Source organism: Eulemur rufifrons, chromosome 16, assembly GCF_041146395.1.
Source record: "Eulemur rufifrons isolate Redbay chromosome 16, OSU_ERuf_1, whole genome shotgun sequence".
Taxonomy (NCBI): domain Eukaryota; kingdom Metazoa; phylum Chordata; class Mammalia; order Primates; family Lemuridae; genus Eulemur; species Eulemur rufifrons.
This window is the reverse complement of record NC_090998.1, coordinates 43,385,599-43,409,973: the sequence shown is the minus strand read 5'-3', so window position 1 is coordinate 43,409,973 and position 24,375 is coordinate 43,385,599. Positions and strand designations below refer to the sequence as shown.

Genomic DNA, 24,375 nt, shown 5'->3' with positions numbered 1-24,375 from the left:
TTATAAATTAGTAGATAGACATATCTTTAGCAAGTTTTGAAAACTCTTTGGTCATTATATCTTCAAACATTGCTTTGTCATGTTTTTTCTCAACATTTGTGGGACTTAAATGTATGTTAGAAGGTTTGCCTATGTTTCACATATCTCTTAAACTCTGCATGGTTCTTTTCTTTTTTAATCTCCCTGAACTCGAGAGTATGGATTTTTCCTATTGAACGGCCTCTAACTACATCAAATGTATTATATCATCACCTGTTTCTTGTTTAAACCACCCCCAAATTTTTAATCTCAAATATTGCATTTTTCCTTCTAGAATTTTCACTTGATTTTTAAATATGGATTTCCAATTCATTTTTAATTCTACATGTTTCTACATTTTGTTTGCCCTATTCTACCTACATCTCTAAAATATTTATAGTAGTTATTTTAAAATGTTTACCAACAGGCTCCCAGTCTGAATTACCTGTGGACTGTTATTCTTATTTTTATGTTTCCAATTTCTGGTCTCTCTAATCATTTCTTTTAATTTTTCATTAGATGATAGATACTGTGGTTGAAATTTAATAGGCTTATAATAAGAAAAAAATAATGGAGACATTTCAGGAGTCCTTTGCATTTGTGATATTTTGTCATTGTTTACTCAGATTGAGTGTTGTTCTTAGGTCAAATGAATATTAAAACTGAAGGTCGTGTTGATAATAAATGTGCTTCAATGTTGGTGGGGAGATGATAACTGCAGTTTTATTTCATCTTCTTGCTCCATATCAAAACATAAAATCTTACATAAACTAGATAGAATAGGACATATTATGGTACATAAAATCTATTTTATAAATTATGAAATGTTTAGAAAACTTATTTTTTTTTCTTTAAAGTTGATCAAAGCAATTGAAAAAACAAGTACAAGTAGAAACACTGATAGACTAAAAGTGTCTTTTTGGAGAGAGAGAGCAGGAGAAATAGAGAGAGAGAGAGAGAGACCTATGCCAGTTCATATACTTCCAGTTAGAGCATGTTTTGTCATGCTCCCTGCCAATATTACTCTGCAGCCTGAAAAGCAGTGAAGTGTAGTAGATTGAACATGACTTGAAATCAGAAATCAGGCTTTGTCATTTCCTGCCTATGATATATTGGCCAATTTATTCAATCTTATTTCTACATTTTGGCATACTTAAAACATATTTACAGTATGGGTAAGGGCATTAATCATGATGTTTGCAAAGAGTTTGACACATCATCGGTAGTTCAAAAATGTAGTTATTTTCAAAATTGTATCAATAGAAATAATATGAAAGAATGTTTTACTGCAATTTCAAAGCCCACTTTTAGTATTTAAAATAAATAATTCCTGAGTTTGTAATTTAATACAAGGTATTTTTCCAACTTTCCTTTAACAATTTAGTCTTTGTAGTGTTTGTTAGCCTGTAGAAGTAATTATCTTAGATATAATAATTAAAAAGGGGAGAGCATTATCAGTAGAAACTCATTTAATTTTCTTTGTTTTGCTGAGAAGCAATGAACTACATTTAATATTTTAGGCCGGGCGCGGTGGCTCACGCCTGTAATCCTAGCACTCTGGGAGGCCGAGGCGGGTGGATTGCTCAAGGTCAGGAGTTCGAGACCAGCCTGAGCGAGACCCCGTCTCTACTAAAAATAGAAAGACATTATATGGACACCTAAAAAAAAAATCCATATAGAAAAAATTAGCCGGGCATAGTGGCGCATGCCTGTAGTCCCAGCTACTCGGGAGGCTGAGGCAGTAGGATCGCTTGAGCCCAGGAGTTTGAGGTTGCTGTGAGCTAAGCTGACGCCACGGCACTCACTCTAGCCTGGGCAACAAAGTGAGACTCTGTCTCAACAAAAAAAAAAAAAAAAAATATTTTAATAACCACTATTAATAGCTTAAAACTGTAACCTCTTTAATTTGTTAATATTTCTTTAATTGTCCTTTTGATATAATTCCAATATTTATTCCCATTTGTAGTTTTTCATTTTTTTCTATCTGTTCTAGTTGTATATCCTCAATATCTACTTAAATCTTTTAGTTCCCTTTCTGTTGATGTAAATAGTTGTCTTATTTCATGAGCAATTAAATTTTGGTGTTCCAATTTGCTCTTATATATCTACTCTGATTTTATAACTCATAATAAGTGACTTTATGTTTACATTTGTTTTAAACTAAACATACATCTTTTAAGTGAAGTTCCTCTCTCATGTAATGTAAAGAAAGAACTAATGCATCTTACTAGTGATAGTGAAGATGTTTCCATTTCTTCAATTGTAATTAATCTTAAACTACTATTAATATATTATTTCCAATTATTTTAATTGGTCCAGAATGCCTTATTTGGTTTAATTTATATTTAATATATTTCTGCTGTATTTTCTACTTTTTGTTTGATTCTTGAATTTAATATATAATTTTGAAGACTTTGTATTAGAGAAACTAGTACTATTACTACATAAATTAACTTCTAGATAATTTGTATACTTTTAAGCATTATTACTTTATTTTCTTCCCTAGAATAATGAAGAAAAGACTTGAGTCAGAGGTGCAGAAAAATGTAATTTCTTAAAAATATATTTTTTAATTTCACAATGAGGGAAAACACTATGTATAGGCTTGTTTTGAAAGAATAAGTAGTTTGATAAAGATGAGATCAGGATGCAATATTAAATGCTACTGAGAAGGTTAATATGACTGAATTGTGTGCAGAACAAAATGAAATAAGCCAGAAGTAGGACAATATTTAGGGAGCTTTCTTCTTTCATTTCATTCTAATTCATCAAAACTTCTTCTTTGAGAGAAATGCAATCATCTTTATAGAGGCATTGAAGGCCTGTTTCACTTGCTTGTTTCTCAAGGTGTAAATGAAGGGATTCAACAAGGGTGCCACAGAAGTAGTGAGCACAGACACTCCTTTGTTTATGGCCACCTCGTCCTTTGCTGAGGGCTTGATATAGATGAAGATGCAGCTTCCGTAGGCAATGGAAACAACAATCATGTGGGATGAACAGGTGGAAAAGGCTTTTTTCCTTTGCTGAACAGAGGGGAATCTCAGAATTGTTCTGATTATATATGAGTAGGACAGAATCACACAGACTAGGGTGATAATGAGTGCAAATACAGCCACAAGTATAACCATCTGTTCTATTACCCATGTATCTGAGCACGAGATCTTTAGGAGGGGACCTGCATCGCAGCTAAAATGATCAATGGCATTGGAATCACAGAATTCAAGCTGGAGGCCCAAGCTAAGTGGTGGGACAATAATCATCAGTCCAGCCACCCAACAGCAGAGGACTAATAAGGTGCACACCCTATTGTTCATGATGATCATATAATGAAGGGGTTTGCAGATGGCCACGTAGCGGTCATAGGACATGGCTGCCAAGAGGAAAAATTCTGTTGCTCCAAAGAAAATAACAAAAAATATTTGACTTGCACAAGCATTGTAGGTAATGGTGTTGTCTCCAGTTGCTATACTATAGAGGAATCTAGGAATACAGACTGTGGTAAATGAAACTTCTAAGAAGGAAAAATTTCTGAGGAAAAAGTACATAGGAGTTTTTAGGTGGTGGTCCACCAAGGTGAGGGTGATAATAGTCAGGTTCCCTGTTACACTCAACATGTAGGTGAGAAATAGAAAGATGAAAAGCAGAACTTGCAGCTGTGGGTCATCTGTCAGCCCCAGCAGGATGAAAGTTGTTACTGCTGTGTGGTTTCTCATCACTGACCTTCGATATCTAACCAATCCTCATGTAAAAATCAAGATTTATGAGAAGAGAGATATTCAATTTCTATAGCAAAAGGCTATATATGCAGAGGCCAAACAACCAGCCTACATTTATTTTCACCCTTCGCATAATAATCAATACCTCCACTATTCCAATAGTCTTTCTGAATTTTATGTATAAACAGTGGAGGTTTTCTTTAGAATTCATGTTATTGTAAAACAGTCTAACTTTTTTTTTGGTCATTCCTTGCCCCGTAGAATTTACAAATGCGTCTGATTGTAGATCATTACGTGGATGAGACTTAAAAATGGGTCAGAAAATGATGATGTCATTTCATGAGTACTTAAAAGTTCTTTGTCCAAGACAAACTCTGGATATAGGAGATATACAGGTAATTAAGAATGTAAATTCTCTTCAATTGTTATTATTCAAGGATTGTTCTAAGGGAAAGATGCATTTCTCCTGGAAAACAAACAAATAGCAATGATATAACACTGGACTTAAAGAGCCTTTCCCTGGTCTCTTTGTTTTTCTTTGTTGGCATTCCTCATACTCAACACAGAGAATATAGATAGTTTGATGTAAAGCTGTTTTATCTATAGTGTGAGAAAAACTTGGGTTAAGGTATTTACAAAAGGAATATTTTCACATGCTATCATTTTACGTTCAGTTATCTGACTGTAGTTCCTTTTCTCTCAAAGCCCCAGAAGCTAATCTATAATTAACATGGCTAAATATAGTCTTCTAGGCTGTGTCTTTTTTCATTATGTTAATAATTCCTTTAAAAAGACTTGAATGTCTCCTTATTATCTGACTCCCACTCAATTTAGGCTTGTTAACCCTTTGTGCCCTCACTTTCATTTCTACCTCCTATGGCTTTCCTAACACCTACAAGGACTTCATTACTGTTGAAGCTAAGAGCACAGTTTAGTTTTTATCTTGCCTGGCATTGCCATAGCATTGAAAAATAATATTTCAATCATTCCTTAAGTGGGTTCCATGCCATCATTCTGATAGTCTTCCTAGTTGTAGATCTTTTGTGTCTCTCTTTTTAGTCTCTTCTCTCTTCATCTGTGAGATATTGATATTCCCCAATAATCTATCTTCAGACCCCTGACTTCTTGTTTTCTGTTTGCCATTCTTCTTACTCTCTACTTGCCGAGGGTGATGTCACCTAGGCCAATTGATTTAATTATCATTTGTGTGATATATTTCAAAGACCAGATACATCTTTTGTAAAAAGCATCCCTAAGTATACAACACAAATTGGATGTTCCACAGACATCTCATTATTACTTACTATTAATACATGCTCTAGGTAGTCATATTCTAAGCTTTCTCTTCTTCTGGTGTTATTATTTCTTGATGTAGATTAATATCTTTTGTGTAGACTTCAAGGCTCTTCATGGACAGGACTTTCCTTGATTTTCCCATTTTATCACTTGCCGTATTCTTTCCTTTCTTCCTTATGACTTAAGTTTCACTAACATTGACTACTCCCAATTCTTATTTTCTACATGGCATCTCCTCTGCAGAGGGGAATTTTTTGACTTACTAATGCCTATATGTCCTTTAGGATTCTGTTTAGGTATCAGCTCCTCAAGGAAATTTTCATTTACTCACACAGTTAATGTGAAATTATGCTCCTACGTTCTTTTCAAGTACCTGCTACTTACCCTGTCTTGAAATACATCACATTGTATACATTTCTCCTGTATGTTTCTATAAACTTTAAAATAGAGACAACATCTTGCATACTCATATTTTCTTTTATATCTGGCATATACAGGGTTCTTAATAAATTTAATGATGAAATAAAACACAGTTGTCTATATACCAAGAGTAAGATACATTCTTTAATGCCTAGTCTGGTCAGTGGGTTCAAAGTTCTCATGTTCACATCTGTTTCAAACTGTGCTGTCATTCTGAGTGTGTTCTTAAACAAAAGGCCTGAATAATTTCAATTCTAAGCTCTGCAACTCCTTTTTTTCTAGTATCTTTTCCAGAGTTTTTCTTTGGCCTGTGAACTACTCTTTACCCTTAATATTATAATTCCCTATCTGTTGTTGTTTGTACACTTGTTTCTGGTAATCATCTCTCCTGACCCCTTCCTTGTTAGGTACTTAGAATTGTTTTTTTTTTTTACTTCCAGAATCTGATCCCCATATACCATTTTTTAGAGACTGAGGTTGTTTTACTTTCCACTTGCCTTTCTTTTTCAAGGCTGACCTGAAGACTTATTCCTCTTATCTGAGAGACGCTGGGTTATCTTATTTCACTAAAATCAGCTGGAATTCACATAGATCATATGTATGGATACATCCAAGAATTTCAAGAATATCCTAATATTCTTAGGATCACTGGATCTTTAGAGTCACTAGAAAATTAACTCTAAGAACTGAGGCTTTGTTCTTTCTCTGTTATATCCTGTTGGTGCAGAAACTGTGCCTAACACATAAACGTGTTCAATAATTTTTGAATGAATGAGTTCATGTACCTTTTATTAAATTGACTTAACTTGTATTTTTATCTTTTAAAAAGTAGAATTTTTTTTAAAGTTTAAAATTTTTAAAAAAATTGTTTTAAAGTTTCAGACAATACTGATAGGTAGAAGGCTCATGCTGCAATGTGAAGATTAGAATTACTGCTATATTTATGATTATTTCCAAGGTAGAATCTTTTTTTGTCAGTTTAAATAGTTTACTTTACCACTTATATCCTAAAATCCATTTCTTTCATGCCAACATTCCCAGTACATTTGCTAATTAATATAATTTGAAAGTATTTAGTGAAATAGCCTTTTCATATACAAAATATTAAATCCACTCATGTCTTTTTACACATATTAGAAAGTTCATTTAGATGTCTAGTTCTACATGCTACCCAGAACCAAACTCAGTGAGTAGTGTTTGTAGAGAAACAAAATTACTTAGCATAGAGAAAAACTACTAAATCTACTTTTTATAAGGGAAAAATAATATCATCACACTTTTTTAGGCTGGAACAGTCATAAAGTCTGTAAAGTATTGTTCAGCTTTTCCTAAAGTATCACAGCATTCTAAGTTTCTCATGTCCCAACACTTTGGAGGTAAAGAACACACAATCCTACAATAGCAGGGGATTTCTCCTTTTGCAGTGAGTGGGAGCCAGCTACAGGATGAGTTAAGGGATACATGGGTAGGAAAAGTTTAGTTTTAAAAAAACTTCTCTTTTCCAGTAATTTCTGCTACCCTCCAGGAGGTGTAATCATGGTTAAGATTCTTTGTTATATTGGAATTCTCAGGAGTTTGGAATCAGACACAGTCAAAAAATAATTGTGACTGCTTAGCTTTCTAACAATTGTTACAAAAGTATTACTCATCCTTATATTTTCTAAAATAAACAAATAAGCAAACAGTAATAATTTTGAGAATACTGGCAGATTTAGAAAACAACTTACAAAATGGGAGAAAATATTTGCACACCATACATCTGCTAAGTGGTTAATCTCTAAATTACGTTAAAAATTCCTACAATTTAGTAGCTCCCCCCCCCAAAAGCAATTGAATTTAAAAATGGGCAAAGGCATTGAATAGACATTTCTACAAAGAAGGCATACAAATGGTCAACAGGTGTACGAAAATATGCTCAACATCACTAATCACTAAGGAAATGCAAATTGAACCACAATGAGATATCACCTCACACTTATTAAGATGGCTTTTACAAAAAAAAATTAAAAAACAAAACGAAACAAAAGATAACTTTTTGTGAGTAATGGAGAAATGCATGTACACTGTTGGTGGGAATGTAAAACGGTGCAGCCACCATAGACAACAGCATAAATAGTTCCTAAAAAAATTTCAAATAGGACTAGTATACGATCTTATGATCTAATAATCCCATTTCTGGGTGTATATGTAAAAGAACAGAAATAAGGATCTCAAAGAACTACCTACACTCCCATGTTCATTGAACATTGTTCACAATAGCCAAGATATGGAAACAACCCAAATGTCCATCAACAGATGAATGGATAAATAAAATGTGGCATTTAAAAACAATGAAATATTTTTTCAGTTTTAAAAAGAAGAAAATCCTGTAATATGTAATGACATAGAAGAACATAGAAGATGCTATGTTAAGTGAAATTAGCCAGCTACAGAAGGGCAAACACTGCATGATTCCACTTATATGAGGTATTTCAAACAGCCAAAGTCATAGAAATACAGAGTTAGAATCTTAGCAGCCAGAGGATGAAGGGATGGGAAAATGGAGAATTGCTGTTCAATAGTTATAAATTTCAGTTATGCAAGATGAGTAAGTTCTAAAGATCTGCTGCACAATATGGTGCCTATAGTTAGCAACAGCACATTGTGCACTGAAAAAGTTTAAGAGGGTAGATATCACAATAAATTTTTTATTAAAGAACTCCTAAAAACTAAAAAAAAAAAAAGAAAAACCAAAAATAAAAACCCACTAAAGCTAAATTGATGCACAAATAAACTTTGAGGGTAATGGATATATTTAATACCTTGATTGTGGTGATGGTTCCATGGGTGTGTGCATATGTCCAAACTCATCAAATTTAATACATTAAAAATGTGCAGTTTTGTACATATATTATACTTTAATAAAGCTGTTAAAATGTATATACTGAGGACCATAAGACTAGATAAATTGTAACTTCCATAACTATTAACAGGTTGTGGCATATTCTGCAAAGCAATATTTGATTCCACCCCCACTGGTCTTATTTGTGTGTGAATAGGCTATTAGTGGATCACATCTACAGGCACTAGTTCAACAATATCGTTTGGAAAGGAGATAAAATGTTTATTCTGAGTGACTTAAAGACAAAATTTACCTACTTAATTATTGGACTTCTACTTTGCCCTTTTCTACTTCTAACCTTCCCACATGATCCTTTATCCAAACTTTAAGTTTAACCAGCCTCTTATCTCTTTTTTTCTCTTCAGAAACACAATGACATATTTACTTCTTTTTTTTCAGTCTTTATATCATATTGACTAAAGGTGAATATATTTTCTTTTTCAGAAGACAAGTTGTGACAAATGTAAAATTTGCCTCCATAGCCTTTGTTCTCCGTACTCCCCTTCCTAAATTCTGAACCTCCTTTTGCCTGGTTCCTTGAGGTATACTAGCTGTGTGCATTTATTGCATGCAGTGCTTCATTTTGATAGTCTCTTCCTCCACTCTTTCCAAGGAGTTAAGCAGCTCCAGATCCTTTTTGCTCTTCTCCATCCTGTTAGAGTATATCTGCTTAATTCTATGAAAGAACTTGCTTCCACCTGGCTACTGGAAAATATGAAGCAGGCTAGTTTAAATTTAACTATTCCATACAGTGTCTACTATTAACCAGGCACCAGGCTAGGCTCTGTATTATAAGACTCATTTGATTTATAATAAGATTTTCACTGTAGCATTTGCCTAATGCTTTCCTATCTTCTTCCAGAAATACTTGCATTTGACTAGGTTGTTTAGTGTTTAGTTTATAGTTCTTTGAATTAGAATCATCAAAGTTATTTGTCACACATACATATTTCTGGGACTCAAAGCTTAATAAATTTTAGCCAGGCAGTAAGCAAGTGAGGTCAGATGCTAGTGAAGAAATTAGAAATTAGAATAATTGCAGTATAATGATTTAGTTTCATATGCATATTTACATGTGAGAACCACCTACACAATTAAGGAAGTTTGTTGCTCAACCTCAACATCGTCTCTATTACCCATCAGTGTTGTCCCTTATATCATTTAAAAAATCACCTAATTTATATGTTTACATTATAATTTCAGACACAAATAAGGATGACAAAATACTGACACCTTTTATTTGCATTATTGGTCTCATTTTGTTGACGTCATCTCTCACCATTATGTGCATTCCTCAGCAAGAGGAAATGACACTATTTCTGTTCATGGAGCAATAATTGCTCCTTGTCCTCAGCCAGCATTGATTATTTATGATGGTAGCTATGAACATGTCTTATCTGAAAACACAGTCTCTAGGGTTCTTGCTATTTCTCCATGACTGAATAAAACGGTATCTCCCCAGGAGATACAAATTAGTTTGTTACATGAATGATTTTTCACTCAGTTTGCATTTTAAAAATGACTGCAAATATCATGAGTCCTCTGGGTCGGGGAAAATAAATTCCTCCTTCCTATGGACATGTGTCTTATAAAATCCCATGAGGTACATATGGTAGGGCCCTCTTTGTTTTAAAGGGACATCACAGGGACATGGACACTAATGCAGGAAACCTAATGAACATCTCTTTCAAGGGCAATGGTGCAGACCTGGCATAACTAGGGTCAAGACATTAACAAAACATACTGGCCAATATTGCAGCCTGTCACACACACTTCTTAGTGAAACTCCATAAAACTAAAACTGTTTCCTTTGATGACCCCTCTGTTCCCCAAAGACTGGTCTCTTTGCAAGCCTCTCACATCATCTTATTCCAGGAAAGAAAAACAGAGTTCTTTGTTTTCAAATTCTCTGAGATTTTCCGTATCCCCTCAATTCTCTTTCTTTTATGAAAATCCTATTTTTGACTTTGTTAGATAAAATCAATTTATTATTTTTCTTTTATACAAGTAAAATAGTGTACTGATAATATACTATGCCTTATTCTTTGATTTTGGTTTATTTAAGAACTAATTACCTCCGAACTATTTAAAGATCACAGAATGTGCAATAAGTGCAATAAGTAGAACAAAGTATGAAGTAACTAAGAATTCGCATCCTTTCCATCATCTCCTTTTTCATACTTTCCCCTCTGAATACACACCAGGCAAAAACTGTCTCCGTGAAATAGTCTTCTCCACCTTGATCATTTTCTGCAAAGCATCATGAACAAAATAAAGACCTATTAATAATTTGTCTCACTTAGGTATTAAAGGAACATTTTTGTTGAACTAATAAGAGGAAATGTATTATTTTTGCATAAACTTTTAATCATAAAATAACATTTACAATTTAGAAAATGTTAAAATTGTAATCAATGTAATCTTATTATTTTGGAATATATTCTAAGGATTTGTGTGTCTTTTAAATTACACTGCACAAATTACCACATAGGGATGCATAAGTATATGTTTGCTATGACATTAGTCTTATCAAAGGGTTGTTTAATAGTTTCAAAGCATGTCTACTACAGTTTTCCATGTTAAAATATTGAAACAAGCTTAATTAACAAAATTACAGAAGAATATACAAACAAATATTTCTTTCCCTTATCTCTCAAAAGAGAAAATAATTGTCATATTGACCTTACAGTACTTACTCTTTCAAAAATTTTTCATAGTTTCAGGTGGCAGCTCCCTAGTGGGTTTATCTGTGTTGTGTTAAGAAAGACATGGCTTTGTGTTGGTTTAACATGACTTCCTATACAGGCATCTTCTGGGGTCTTGAGGTCTCCTAGTTTCTCATTTTCACATCATATAAAAAGTCTCTTTAGAGATTCTTTCTTATTTTAAAACTTGGAAACATTTTCTTTGGTCTCTGTTATGATGGTAAGAAAATTTAATGTAAGGGAGAACAAAAGAATTTCTTTTGGTTTGAGAAAAGTAGATGCTCTGATCTTTCTAAGTAGGGAGTTAGATTTTCTACACACAAAATAACAATATTTATGTTTTCTTCTCTATCTCTTGGAGGTGCATTGGGATCACCTCAATGAATAAAGTAAAAGATCCTTAGTGACCAGATTCAAACATCACTAATGAATTGTCTGTGTAATTAACTTGGGCAAAGTAACCAAAACAGAAGGCAGCAGAGAGACAATTTCCTTTGAGACAGTAAGGTAGAACAACAGTATCAAACAGAGGCCAGAAGCCCATCCTAATGAGAAAAATACTGCACAAGTCTGATTCAATTTCCTACTACACTTTCTAAGGATATGAGGACATCTGTTTATTAATAATCAAAATATTTGGCCTAACCTAATCCCTCATGCTATAATATTTGGTAAAATATCCACTATGTATAAAAATTCATTTTGATAAAAATCACTATGTATACAGTGATATAAAATTAATTTATATTTTGTTATTCACAGGATAACATAGGTACATTCGAAAAACAGAAGAACATGCATAGGTCAGACATATTATTTATTCTGTCTACAATGACTTGGAAGACCATCATTACATGTATGACTTTCAAAAACAGTTCACACAATTAAGAACCACTATTTTAATGTATTATTGCTTTGAAATGTTTGTCTCTGACATTTTTAAATACATGTATTTAAAAGCAACATCCCAGGCCAGGCATGGTGACTCATGCTTGTAATTCCAACACTTTGGGAGGCTGAGGCAGGAGGATCACTTGAGCCCCCGAGTTGGAGAGGAGCCTGCGCAACCTAGCAACAGCTCGTCTCTATAAACAACATCTAAAAAGCAACATCTCAAACTGTGAATGGTTTCAAAGCACATAAAATTGGGTTTTGGAGGGCCAGTTATAAGGTGTGTTTCTTTAGGTCAGCAACAAAGGGAAATGAAAGTCACACAAACCATGTAAATTTTTATGAACAGACACCCCTCCCCCCGACTTTCTGTTTGGTATGCGCCAAGATGGCGGCCCCCATAGTGCAGCGGGGAATGCTCCTGGTGCTGAAAGCGGTTCTGCCTCTGCTCTCTCTCCCCAACAGGTTGGTGGCTGCTGCCTTGGTGGGGCTGTTTCATTAGGCCCCTAATTACTCTGTTCCTTGAGTGGTGGGAGTGATGGGCTTTCAAGAGGAGAGAAAATGCTCCTGGAATCTGGTTGCTAAAGAAACTTTTTGGGGTGTTTGATAGCACTGAAAAACGAGGTAAGGTCTCCGATCTATCTGCTTCCTTAAAATAGTAGTACCTGCCCGTCCCAAAGTGTGAAGAGCAGAGGAAGGTTATGGCTTGAGGGATTTTGCGTATGATTTGCTGCATTTTTGTGTTAGAGTGATTGTCTTTTTGCAGACCCCAGTTAAATATATCCCTAAGTATTTTTTTTTTTGGTAAGTGTTATAAAAAGGATTGTTTTCTTAATACTTTGTTGTTAGTGCATAGAAATGCTACTGATTTTTGTGTGTTGATTTTATATCATGTAACTTTAAGGCATTCATTCATTAGTTCTAATAGGTTTTTTTTTTTTTGGTGGAGTCTTTAAGGTGTTCTATATTTAAAATTGTGTGTCTGCAAACAAGGTCAATTTAAGTTCCTCCTTTCCAATTTGGATGTGATTTATCTTTTTCTCTTGTCTAATTGCTCAGGCTGGGACTTTCAGCACTATATTGAATAGAAGTGGTGATAATGGACATCATTGTCTTGTTCTTGATTTTAGAGGAAAAATTCACGTTTTCCTGCTTGAGCATTATGTTAACTGTGATTTGCCAGATGTGGTCTTTATTGTGTTGAGGTACTTTCCTTCTATACCTAATTTGCTAAGAATTTGTACCATGAAAAGATGTTGTAGTTTATCACGTTCTTTTTCTGCATCTATTGAGATAACATGTTTTTTTTGTCCATCGTTCTGTTAATGTGGTGTGTCACCTTTATGGATTAATGTATGCTGAACCATCCTTGCATCCCTGGGATAAATCCCCCTTGATCATGGTGAATGAAACTTTTAATGTGCTATTGAAAAGTCTGGCTAGTATTTTTGGTGAAAATTTTTCCATCTATGTTCATTAAGATATTGGCCTGTAATTTTCTTTTCTTGGAGTGTCCTTGTCTGACTTTGGTATAAGGGTAATACTGGGCTTGTAAAATGTTTAATTTTGTTTTTTATTAGTAGCTAGTGTTATAAGAGCACATTTAGTTTTAATGTCTTTTAATAGCAAAAACAGTTTGGTAAAAGAGGAAGATACGTGGACTTCCACTAGGTGACTGCAGATTTCATTTTTCAGTTACGGTTATTTAGAAAGTATTCATAGATATTAGACTGCCCACTCAAACATGCATTAATTTAATCTATTTTCAACTAAAATGGGAATATAATCAATGGGACAGAAGGCAAGATTTTAAACAAAAGTTTCAGGAAAATTTGCTTAACAAATTTTAAAAAGTCTATACTACGTTATATCATAAAAAAAGTTGAAGTAGATTAAAGGATTATCTTAAAGATAAAGCTCTAAAACTAATGAGAAAATTTAAAAAATGTGGAGACATTTAAATAAGGTACAGATTTATAAGTTAGGACACAAGAAACACAAGCCATGTTAAAAAAATTGATGAATTTGACTTCATGAAAATAAAAAAGAAATGGGCATTAAGACAATCCATTAAGAAACTGAAATGCAATATTAAGAAAATCAGAAGGCAAACTATAAACTTGGAGAATTTGAAATATATTGAGTATTTTTTGTCTTCCTAACATAATTCATTTGGTACAGAGATCAGTAAGATGATGTGAAAAATATGTGAAAGTATAATAAAACAAACAGAATTTGATTTAAAAATGTAATGTAAGAATAGGAAAAGAAACAGGAAGAGATGAACCTTGGGTTTATGGTTTCATAAATTAGGTAATCGAGCAAATAAATTATCGGATAGAAAGCAAATTCAGTAGGAGGAAGAAGACGAAACTTTCAGTTTTTGAAACTTGGTCTTGATGTGTAGTCACATATCCATATAGAAATATAGTTAAGATATTTGCATTGGCAATTCCAGATATGATATATAGAAGGATGGCTTGTGGGGACAATCTCCATAAATGTTGTTATGACTAGGATAATCATCTTTTATGTGGTTTTGCAAAGCAAGGATGCAGTGTTTTCTTAGATAGTAGGCTTATTTGAGGTTGTTTTGTGGGTAAGAGCCAAAAAAGAATTTGGTTATGCTACCCACTACCCAAGCTACCTCTTTATGATACAAATTAGAAAATCAGATATTTAGGCCTTGGGCACATGATAAAAAGTAGGTTAATCATAGATTTAGAAGTCATTACCTCAGAATATAGTATTAAACTCTGAGATACAACTTTAAAAGAGAGGGTATATAGAATGACAGCATAAAAATATTGTCAACAGTTTAGTTATAGAAGACAAATATTTAATGGATAAACTGGGAAAAGAATGTCCTAAACAAGAAAAGAGAGAGGAAATGTGGTATTTGTTCTTTAAATCCAGGGATGAAGAATGTACTAAACAAAGAGATTGCATAATTAAATAATAAATATTTATTGAATTCCTGAAACAAACACTTTAAATGACCTAATTCACTCTCTTCAAACAAAAAATTTCATGAGCTATGGAGTATTAACCCCATTTGACAGTTTATAAAACCAACTGAGATGCTAGATTAGCTTGCTGCAAATCACTTAGGTATAATTAGCTGCATCATTAACACAATAAAATATCATAATATAGCAATATTGATTCAGTACACTCTAGTGAAGAAATATATTTTGTTTGGGTTGTGTAGGTTTATCACAGGTGCATTTCGGGAAAGGAACTGAGATAGGGAACTGGCAGGCCCTGCTCAATAAAGAGTCATAAGACCTGAACCAAGGTCTCTGATAAAAGGGGAGGCAGTAGAAGGGCTGGCCAAAACCAGCTAGAACCAAGATGGCTACAAATAAAAAAAAAAAAAATGACCTCAGTTTACCCTCAGTGCTCACTGTACCCTGCTTATAATGCATTAGCACACTGAAAGAAACTCCCACCAGTGCTATGACAGTTTCTAATACCATGGCAACTCCTAAAAGTTACCCCATATGGTTTAAAAAGAGGAGGAACCCTCTTTTCCCACTCCTTTCCCAGAAATGTTATGAATAATCCTTCCTCCACTTAACATAAAATTAAATAAAAATATATTAATAAAAAAGAACCCCAGAAACTCAAAAAGGGCTACTGTCTGTTGCTCTGAGAGAGAGGCTCTGTTCTGCCTATGGAGCAAGCCTTACTTCTGTTTCTTTGTTACTTCGATAAACTGGCTTTTGCTTTAGTCTGTCAGCTCACTCTTTTTTTTTTTTTTAATTTGCTCAATAAATATTTAATAACGATCTTCTGCATACCACTATGTTTTGTACTGGTGATGCAAAGATGATTAAAATAAATCATCTGTTCTTGTCTCAAAGTTACACTGTGATGCTAATCATTGACAGTTGGTTACAATTTTTCAAATGATTTTCAAAATAGAGAGTTAAGAGAAAAACTAGATAAGTGTAAGTGTCTGGCAAGTAGTCTTCTTACTGCAAGTTGTCATCCATTGTGAGATTTTACAAAATAGTACAGAAAAAAATCATATAATTTTTTGATTCTCCATATTTTGGCTTCCAAATTAGATGAAAAGTGGCAGAATTTCAGAGTTTAATTTTATGGAAATTGTATTAAGGTATTTTCTTAATATGAAAGTTAACAAGATGCCACTTTGTTTGACTGAAGAGGGATATTGAAGATTAGAGTGAACCTAAGCTAATGTTTTGAAGGTCAGATCTCTTTCAGAAGATTCAGAGTTTGACCAAAACTAGATATATATGTCTATTAGATTTCTTGATCTCAACTCTCAAACATCTGAGCAAAATTTAAGATCTTCAAAGAGTACTATTATTCTGATAGAAGTTTCAATATAAGTAGCAGGCTGATGTTTTCCAAGCATAGTTTGGGAAAATACAAATTGGATTTTAAAAAGTTTAGAAGTGGCCGGACGCGGTGCTCACGCCTGTAATCCTAGCACTCTGGGAGGCCGAGGCGGGTGGATCGCTTGAGGTCAGGAGTTCGAGACCAGCCTGAGCAAGAGCGAGACCTCATCTCTACTAAAAATAGAAAGAAATGATCTGGCCAACTAAACATATATATAGAAAAAATTAGCCGGGCATGGTGGTGCATGCCTGTAGTCCCAGCTACTCGGGAGGCTGAGGCAGTAGGATCACTTAACCCCAGGAGTTTGAGGTTGCTGTGAGCTGGGCTGACGCCACGGCACTCACTCTAGCCCGGGCAACAGAGTGAGACTCTGTCTCAAAAAAAAAAAAAAAAAAAAAAATTTAGAAGTAATTGAATTTATGACAGAAATATAAATTGCATCTAGATTTTTATATTTTTGATATTATGTATGTTCTATCACGTTGTTTATAATTAGTTTAAAATAAGCATCATCATTTTTATTAAAAGTTACCTTCGGTAGGAAAGGAAGTCTCTGTACTTGAAGCCATACCAATTATTGAATGTTGATTATTTTGTAAGATTTCCCTCCACTTGACTGTATACCCGATAAGGGCAAAGATTTTTGAATTTGTTCTTTGCTGTTTATTTGCAATTGCTAAAACAATTCCTGGAAAATAATAAGTACTAAATGAATAATTTGTACATAAATGAGAAAATTAAAAACTCAGTTCCTATTTTGATTACCCATCGCTTGTTCATACATTCAATAACTGTAGTATTATAATTCATTTAACAACTTTCTTTAGTCGTAAGCAGTGACTCACTAAGATATAGTTTCCAAACTGCTATGGATATATTTTTTCTTCCACCTTATAAATTAAAAACAAACCTCAGAGGAATAATTCTGCCAGGCTCTCTTAGCATTTCTGCCATTTCCTGGCAATGCCCACACTTGAAACATCTAGGTTTCTGTACTTCTGTGTCTTCCCTGCTGAGAGAATGGCCTATGTAGGTTCTGAGCCAGTGTTTATTACTCTTTATTTTCTTACTGCACACATTACACATGTTGTTCTTCTTGGAGTCGCATTCCCAAGGGCACATCTGGGTTTACAATATGTTATTCATTTAAGAAGACAGAAAGCACATAGATTGTAAGTAAATAGGAGTAACATTATTATGGATATAATGTTAACTCTCCCCTCACTCCTAAACACATGAATCATTTGTAAACTTCCATATTTGTATCTATATTAATGAGAAATCACTTGCAATTTAAATTACCATGATGAAAAATATTAGCATTCAAATTCAATAGTTAAAAATATTTTTCATTAATCTAAAATATTAAGGACAAAGAATTAACCCTATGGGGCCAGTTATTTATGATTGACAACATGTGATCAATAAATTTTAATTTTCTCTGGAAGTTAAAAGATCAAAATACTATTAAGTGGTAATCCCACTATTAAATAACTATTTCAAAGTTAATATAACAGTTATACTTTGTACTATTTGTAAATAAAATGCCGTTTGGGGGTGATTGCATAGGTAAAAATCATTCCAAATTTTAAATTTTTAAATGAAGAATATATTCAGGCTTTTAGAGACATGCTAATAGTAATTCATTCTTTATAGCTTATTAAAGTGAGCCTGCTAAGCAGACCTACCCTATTAGTCTGCCATGTTTTAATTGAGTCCTTTGCTAACAGTCTCCTAAGGATGAAATCAAGATGTCATGTGGCAACATCCTGATCTGGAAGCTTCACTAGGTGAATATCACTTCCATGCTCCTTCAGGATGTTGGCAGAATCCATTCCTTTCTGACGGCCACTCTTGAATTCTTTCCTGTGCAAAGCCAAGAACTCACTTGTCCTTCAGGTGGATCCAGTTTTGGGGTCCACGTTCCTATATCAGAATGATTTATCATGTATCTTCATGTCTAGTTAAAAAAAATGAACTGTGATATTTGTTTTTTATACCATCCTATTGTCCAAAGATTCTCAGCTGCCCTAGTACGCAGATGCTAAGAATGTGGCTCCCTTCACGGGGCACATGAATATTCCAGCCTCTAGTAACCCTTTTTAAGTGATTAAATGTATTAGTACATTATGCTTTATATATTTGATTCTCTTTTGATTGTGATTGGTAGGAATCTAAATCTGATAGAATATGAAACTCAGGCAAGGCATAAGGCCATTCCTTCACTCTCATAAATTTACCCAGCAGATGCCACCCTTTAAAGAGTTTTGAGTGCACCCTTGGTGGCCTTTACCTTGTGTCTCTATCTGCAGGTAGCCATGCTTACTATACAATTACATTGGCCAAATGGGTTTAGCTGATATAAATTTAATGGCATTTGATTTACCCCAAAACTATTTTCCTTTCACTTTCAAGCAAGAGTAGCAGCCAGCCCCCAACTCGACCTCTCAAAGAACAGTGTGACCCAGGCAGACTGTAAATAGAAGTAACAATGGCAGTGATAATAGCTAGCATACTAAGCACTTTCAGGATGGCCAGCAAAGTCTCAAGCTTGTAAACAACAGAGCCAGAGTACAAACCCAAACAGTCTAACTCCAGCATAGATAAACTAACCAACACACTATGGCTGAGAATAATGATAACTGACCCTCTTGGGTCAAAGAGATGGTCAGTGATTAACACCTACACACAATGGGCCAATCAACCCTTTTCAACTGACACTTCTATTGGAGTTGGTGACTAGGAGTCTCTATTTATTATGTCATGAATTAAAAAGAATAAATCATTTTATCTTGAAATAAAAGGTATAGTTTTAATAAAAAAGAATAAATGGGAGACTTCAAGGTGCTATACCATTTATGTGACAAAAGAGCATCTGTATTAAGAAATAAGAAAAGAAATTTTCTATATCATATCAATAAAGATATGATACAGAAAAACAGGTAGAGACAGAAGCATGCAAAAGTGAGATTGAGCAAAATTAAGTTGCAGCACGTATAAGTCTTTTTTTCTGACTCCTTGAACTAAACATTATTTTCCACAACTTGCAAGTCTTCCTATGATTATCAATCCAATAAATTTTTTTTTCATAAACTGGTTTTATTTTGATGTGTATTTGACAACTAATATAATCCCACATAGTACAATGGGCAGCTTTTATCAAAACTAGTCTAAGAAAACTGATAAAAGAGAGAAAACAATACCATAAGCCGAAATATTTTGTGGTTATAGAGTTATAAGTCAGTCTTGGATAAAAGTCCACAGAGAGCACTGTTCACAAGGCAAATGTTACTAACTCCTTGTAGAAATGTTTAATAGAAGTGGAATTAAATATTATTGCCCTTTCCTTTAAGTAATGACTGTAATTGGCAAAGTTCTATACTCATGAAATTATTCTTAATGGCATAGTTTGTTATATTAATTATTTTTTCTTATTTAAGCATTCACAATAAATTGCTCTAAAACAAAAGAAAAACTAGTAAAGGTTATTCTAATTCTTAACGATTTGCTGTCATGATGACATATATATAATTAATTCTTTCTATTTTACACAGGATATAGGTAAAGTATGAGTTAAATATCCTGATAAATACAAAAATTAATGCCCCCATTTATATTATTTAACTCAATGTTTATATATCAGTTATTCCTGTGTTCCATAACTTTCCTCTGTAATTTTGAAGGAAAAAAACTATTAAAACATTGGGCGTTTGTGTGTATGTGTTACATAAATATATTTATATATACAAATATTGACACAGAGATACAAACGCATATGTAAGTACATACATATGTATGTACATGCCTATATTCACTTATGTGATTTATTAGCTAAGGAGATATAATATCATATTCTGTTTAAATAAGTTGGGCAGTGATAAATACCACAGTTATTTTATTTCAATTGTATACATTAATATAGGAAGCGACTTTAGTCCTTCCTTTGAATTATACCATGAGAAAGCACATCAGATAATTACATAATGATATTATACATAAATTCACAGAAAGACTTGTAACATAAGAACATTATATTAAAAATAGTGTGAGTAGTATTTCTGAGAAGAGATAAAAGTAAGAAGACAGAGAAGAACTAAAAAGTGAAATATATTAATTCTTTGGTAAAAAAGTGTGTTTGTGTTTCAGTTATAAATTGCATTCAGATCAATGTTTTTGAGGGAAGTATTTTTCTCACAGCATCCTTAAATGCTTGTTTCACCTGCTGGTTCCTTAGAGTGTAAATAAATGGATTCAGCATAGGAGCGACAGTGGTATTCAGCATAGCAAAGCAACTCCTTCCTTTGCTGATGTTTTCACGTACATGAAGATGCAGCTTCCATAAGAGATAGAGACAACAATCATATGTGAGGAGCAGGTTGAGAAGGCCTTTTTTCTTTGCTGGGCTGAGGGGATTCTCAGAATTGTTCTCAGGATGTAAGTGTAGGAGAGAATTATTAACGTCAAAGTGGACATGAGAGTAAACAAAGCTAAAATAAAGCTCATGAGCTCTAGAGTACTGGTGTCTGTGCAAGAGATTTGCAGCACAGGAGCAGAGTCACAGGTAAAGTGGTCAATGACATTGGAGTCACAGAAATCCAGCTGTAAGCCCATTGCCAGAGGTGGGAAAATGACCAAGAAACCAGCCAGCCAAGAGCCGATGACAAGCTGGTAACAGATCTTGTTACTCATGATGGTTGTGTAATGCAGGGGCTTGCAGATGGCCACATAGCGATCATAGGACATGGAGGCCAGGAGGAAAAACTCTGTTGATCCAAGGAAGATAAAGAAAAATAGCTGAGCTGCACAAGCATTGTAGGATATGGATTTGTCCCCAGTTAGAATGCTGATCAAAAATCTAGGATTACAGACAGAAGTAAATGAAATTTCTAAGAAGGAGAAATTCCTGAGGAAGAAATACATGGGGGTCTTCAGGTGGGGATCCAGCAGGGTGAGAGTGATGATAGTTAGATTTCCAGTAATGCTCAGTACGTATGTGAGAAATAAAAAGAGGAAAATCACAACCTGTAGTTCTGGATTATCTGTCAGTCCCAGGAGGATGAAATCTGTCACAGATGTTCTATTTTTCATTTCTGGTGGTTGATTTCTGTCAGATCTTATTAATAAAATCAACATGGAAAACAATAGAACAATGAGTTTAAAGACAATCATATATATTTACACAATTTTTTTCAAGTATCCTTGTATTTTAACATGAAGCAGCTGGGGCTTTTTAAATTGTCTCTCTATACATTACCCATTTTCTATAATTCTCTCATATCTTGTAAGATATGTCTTCTAGGCTTAATATTGGTGTTTGCTACATGTTTACTCTATCTCCATATCTTACATTTAGTTTTGGGAAATTTACTAATTGAACATAAAGACTTCTAATGCTTCATTATTTAGCTAAAATACAGCAGGCATTATGTTTTTCTTATTTCATCTTTGTCAGGAATAAAAATTCTGACTGATTACAGAAATCAATGATCAACCCAGTTTTGTAGTGAAAATTCTAAATGTCTGTTTTTGTGAAGTAGCCACTGCAACCTCTTTTATTTATTTCTTGCCTCTTTTCTTATTAAAATAATCAATGTATAAGTCATTCTAATGTTGTGTTATGAACATGTAAACAATGGTTTATATAAATAGTATCCATTTTTTTTTCCCAATACACCACACATTCTATTTCTGGATAACACTGGAGCCTCCTAAATTTCTATCTTAATTTTTTAAAAAAGAGTGTCTTTCATTAAAATATAATTAATACAGTGTTTTTCAGTTGATTGTTTCAAAATCCCTAATAATATTTTTAAATGAAGTTAGATATCAAACAGCATAGTCAGAAAATATTTTAATGAAGCACATGACTACTTCATATATGAAAATCAGATATGAAACCAGCAAATACTTTACATATGTTATTTAGTAACTATCTTGGACACCTTCACCAGTAATATATATCAGGTTTTTCTAAGCTATAAATGTATCAATATTAAGGAAAGCATGCTGTATTTCAAGTATTTCAGATACAAACCAGAAATTATTATTTAAAATAGTTTTATATTTTAGTTTATTGATTTAACAAAATATATGCAATATATATGAGACAGAGAGATAAAAAGAAATGCACCAGAGGAGAGTAATCAATGTTGTATAATCAATAGAATAGAATGAATAAAAGCTGAAATACCACATAAAAATTAATTAAAAATACTTATCTATTTTAAAATTTTGCTGCTTGGAGTTAAATATTGAACACAAAATACTGAGCTCAACTCTCTTAAATCAAAAGTCATGCAGTGAATCAAGGCTACATGGAGAAATAACTGCTTTTTTTTCTCCTCCCACAAAGTTACAGATTTCCTCATAAGGACCTTGATTTTTCATCTAAAAAAATCCAATGAAATAGTTTCGTCATGTTTTTCCCCAACATTGTCCAAAATCTAGAATGTTCAAATATTCTACCCACAATCTTTATACTCAATCTTTAGATACAAGTTTTGCATTATAAATGAAAAAATTTCTAGAAATACTTTTCAATAGGCTATTCTGACATTTCACAGAGGACCATTTCTATTAATTTTCTGTAGGAAAAGAGTACACATAGCACCTTTAATGTGTTTTTCTATACATAATTTCAGAAATATTCATTAAGACAAACAAATGCTTAATGACTTTTGGGATAAACAATAATAGAGCACTAATGAATCCATATGCAAGATCAACTTTGGCAATCATATTTTAATTGGTTGGTTATGGGACCTGTGTCTCAGGAGGAGACTGAGAAAATTATCAATTTGGATGTTAGCCAGGTATTTGGGGAGGAGTGAGGCCTAGCAAAAATAAACTAACATCTTCTGTTGTTCATTTTATATGATCTCTATATCATCCTTAAGACTATGGGGAAAATCAGTTTAAATAAGAAAGGCAAAATGAGCCAGAGGTCTATGAAGGACAAAGTACCTGGTATAACAATTCATGAAACAATGTTGAAATCACAGAAGACTATTGAGATATACCATTACATCTGAAACTTATATAGGGAATGTTGCTACTTTCATCAATTGAGCTAAATAACTAGTATTCATTTAAAATTAGAAGAAACTCAAATTTCACCTTTATGTTTCTGTATTATTTTCACCATGAGTATAAAACCCCCAAAATATTTTCAATACTGTATGCAATATCTATTCATTACATATGAACACAATAGAGTTAATTCCATAGTGATTAAATACAATGCTAAAACATATTTTTAACAAATAGAATCTTTTTTAATTAAATATTTTTGTTTAATTTTTTTTGTTTTTTGTTAGATAGAATCTTGCTCTGTTGCCAGGGCTAGAGTGCTGTGGCATCAGCCTAGCTCACAAACTCTTGGGCTAAAGCAATCCTCCTGCCTCAGCCTCCCAAGTAGTTGGGACTACAGGTGCATACCACCATACTCGGCTAATGTTTTCTATTTTTAGTAGAGATGGGGTATCTCTCATGCTCAGGCTGGTCTCGAACTCCCACCTTGGCTTCCCAGAGTGCTAGGATTACAGGCGTGAACCATTGCGCCCAGCCCATTTAATTTTTTTAAGAGACAAAATTTCACTATGTTGCCCAGGCTGAAGTACAGTAGCTATTCATAGGCAAGATCATAATGCACTGTAGCCTGGAACTCCTGGCCTCAAGTGATCCTCCTGCTTTAGCCTCTCAAGTAGCTGGCACTACAGGCATATGCCACTGTGCTAGGCTGAAAAATGGTAGCCTCTTGAACATACCGTATAAGTGAAAACTAGGATATTTAGATTTTTAATAATGGTACTTCAGTAACAAAACTTCACTCAGTAATTGATTTATTGATTTATTGTAACTTTAGCACAACTGCAGAAACAAATATATTAATAATTTAAGAAAAAAATCACAACATGAATCTTTTCATTTGAACAAGATGTGTTCATGTGATCTTAATATATATATTCAAATGTTTGTTTATATGCAGAGATAATGACTGAACAATTTAAACTACACTACTCTAGATATATTTCAATTTTGGTAACCTGCCTTTGACATTTAGCAATGTATTTTTAAG

The 24,375-nt window shown here is 33.5% G+C and overlaps 2 protein-coding genes across 2 annotated transcripts; both read right to left on the bottom strand.

Annotated features, from left to right (window-relative positions):
• Positions 1-3,731, bottom strand: LOC138396790 (olfactory receptor 6C2). Its single transcript, XM_069490454.1, has 2 exons — positions 2,841-3,731; positions 1-45 (listed from the first exon to the last, which is right to left on the bottom strand). The coding sequence occupies exons 1-2, from the start codon at positions 3,729-3,731 to the stop codon at positions 1-3; spliced, it is 936 nt and encodes a 311-aa protein (XP_069346555.1).
• Positions 3,732-14,927: 11,196 nt separating this feature from the next.
• LOC138396791 (olfactory receptor 6C76-like) lies at positions 14,928-21,386 on the bottom strand. The gene is given in 3 exon segments (XM_069490455.1): positions 14,928-14,951; positions 20,485-20,585; positions 20,588-21,386. Coding segments are annotated over 3 exon segments (924 nt in total).
• Positions 21,387-24,375: the final 2,989 nt, after the last annotated feature.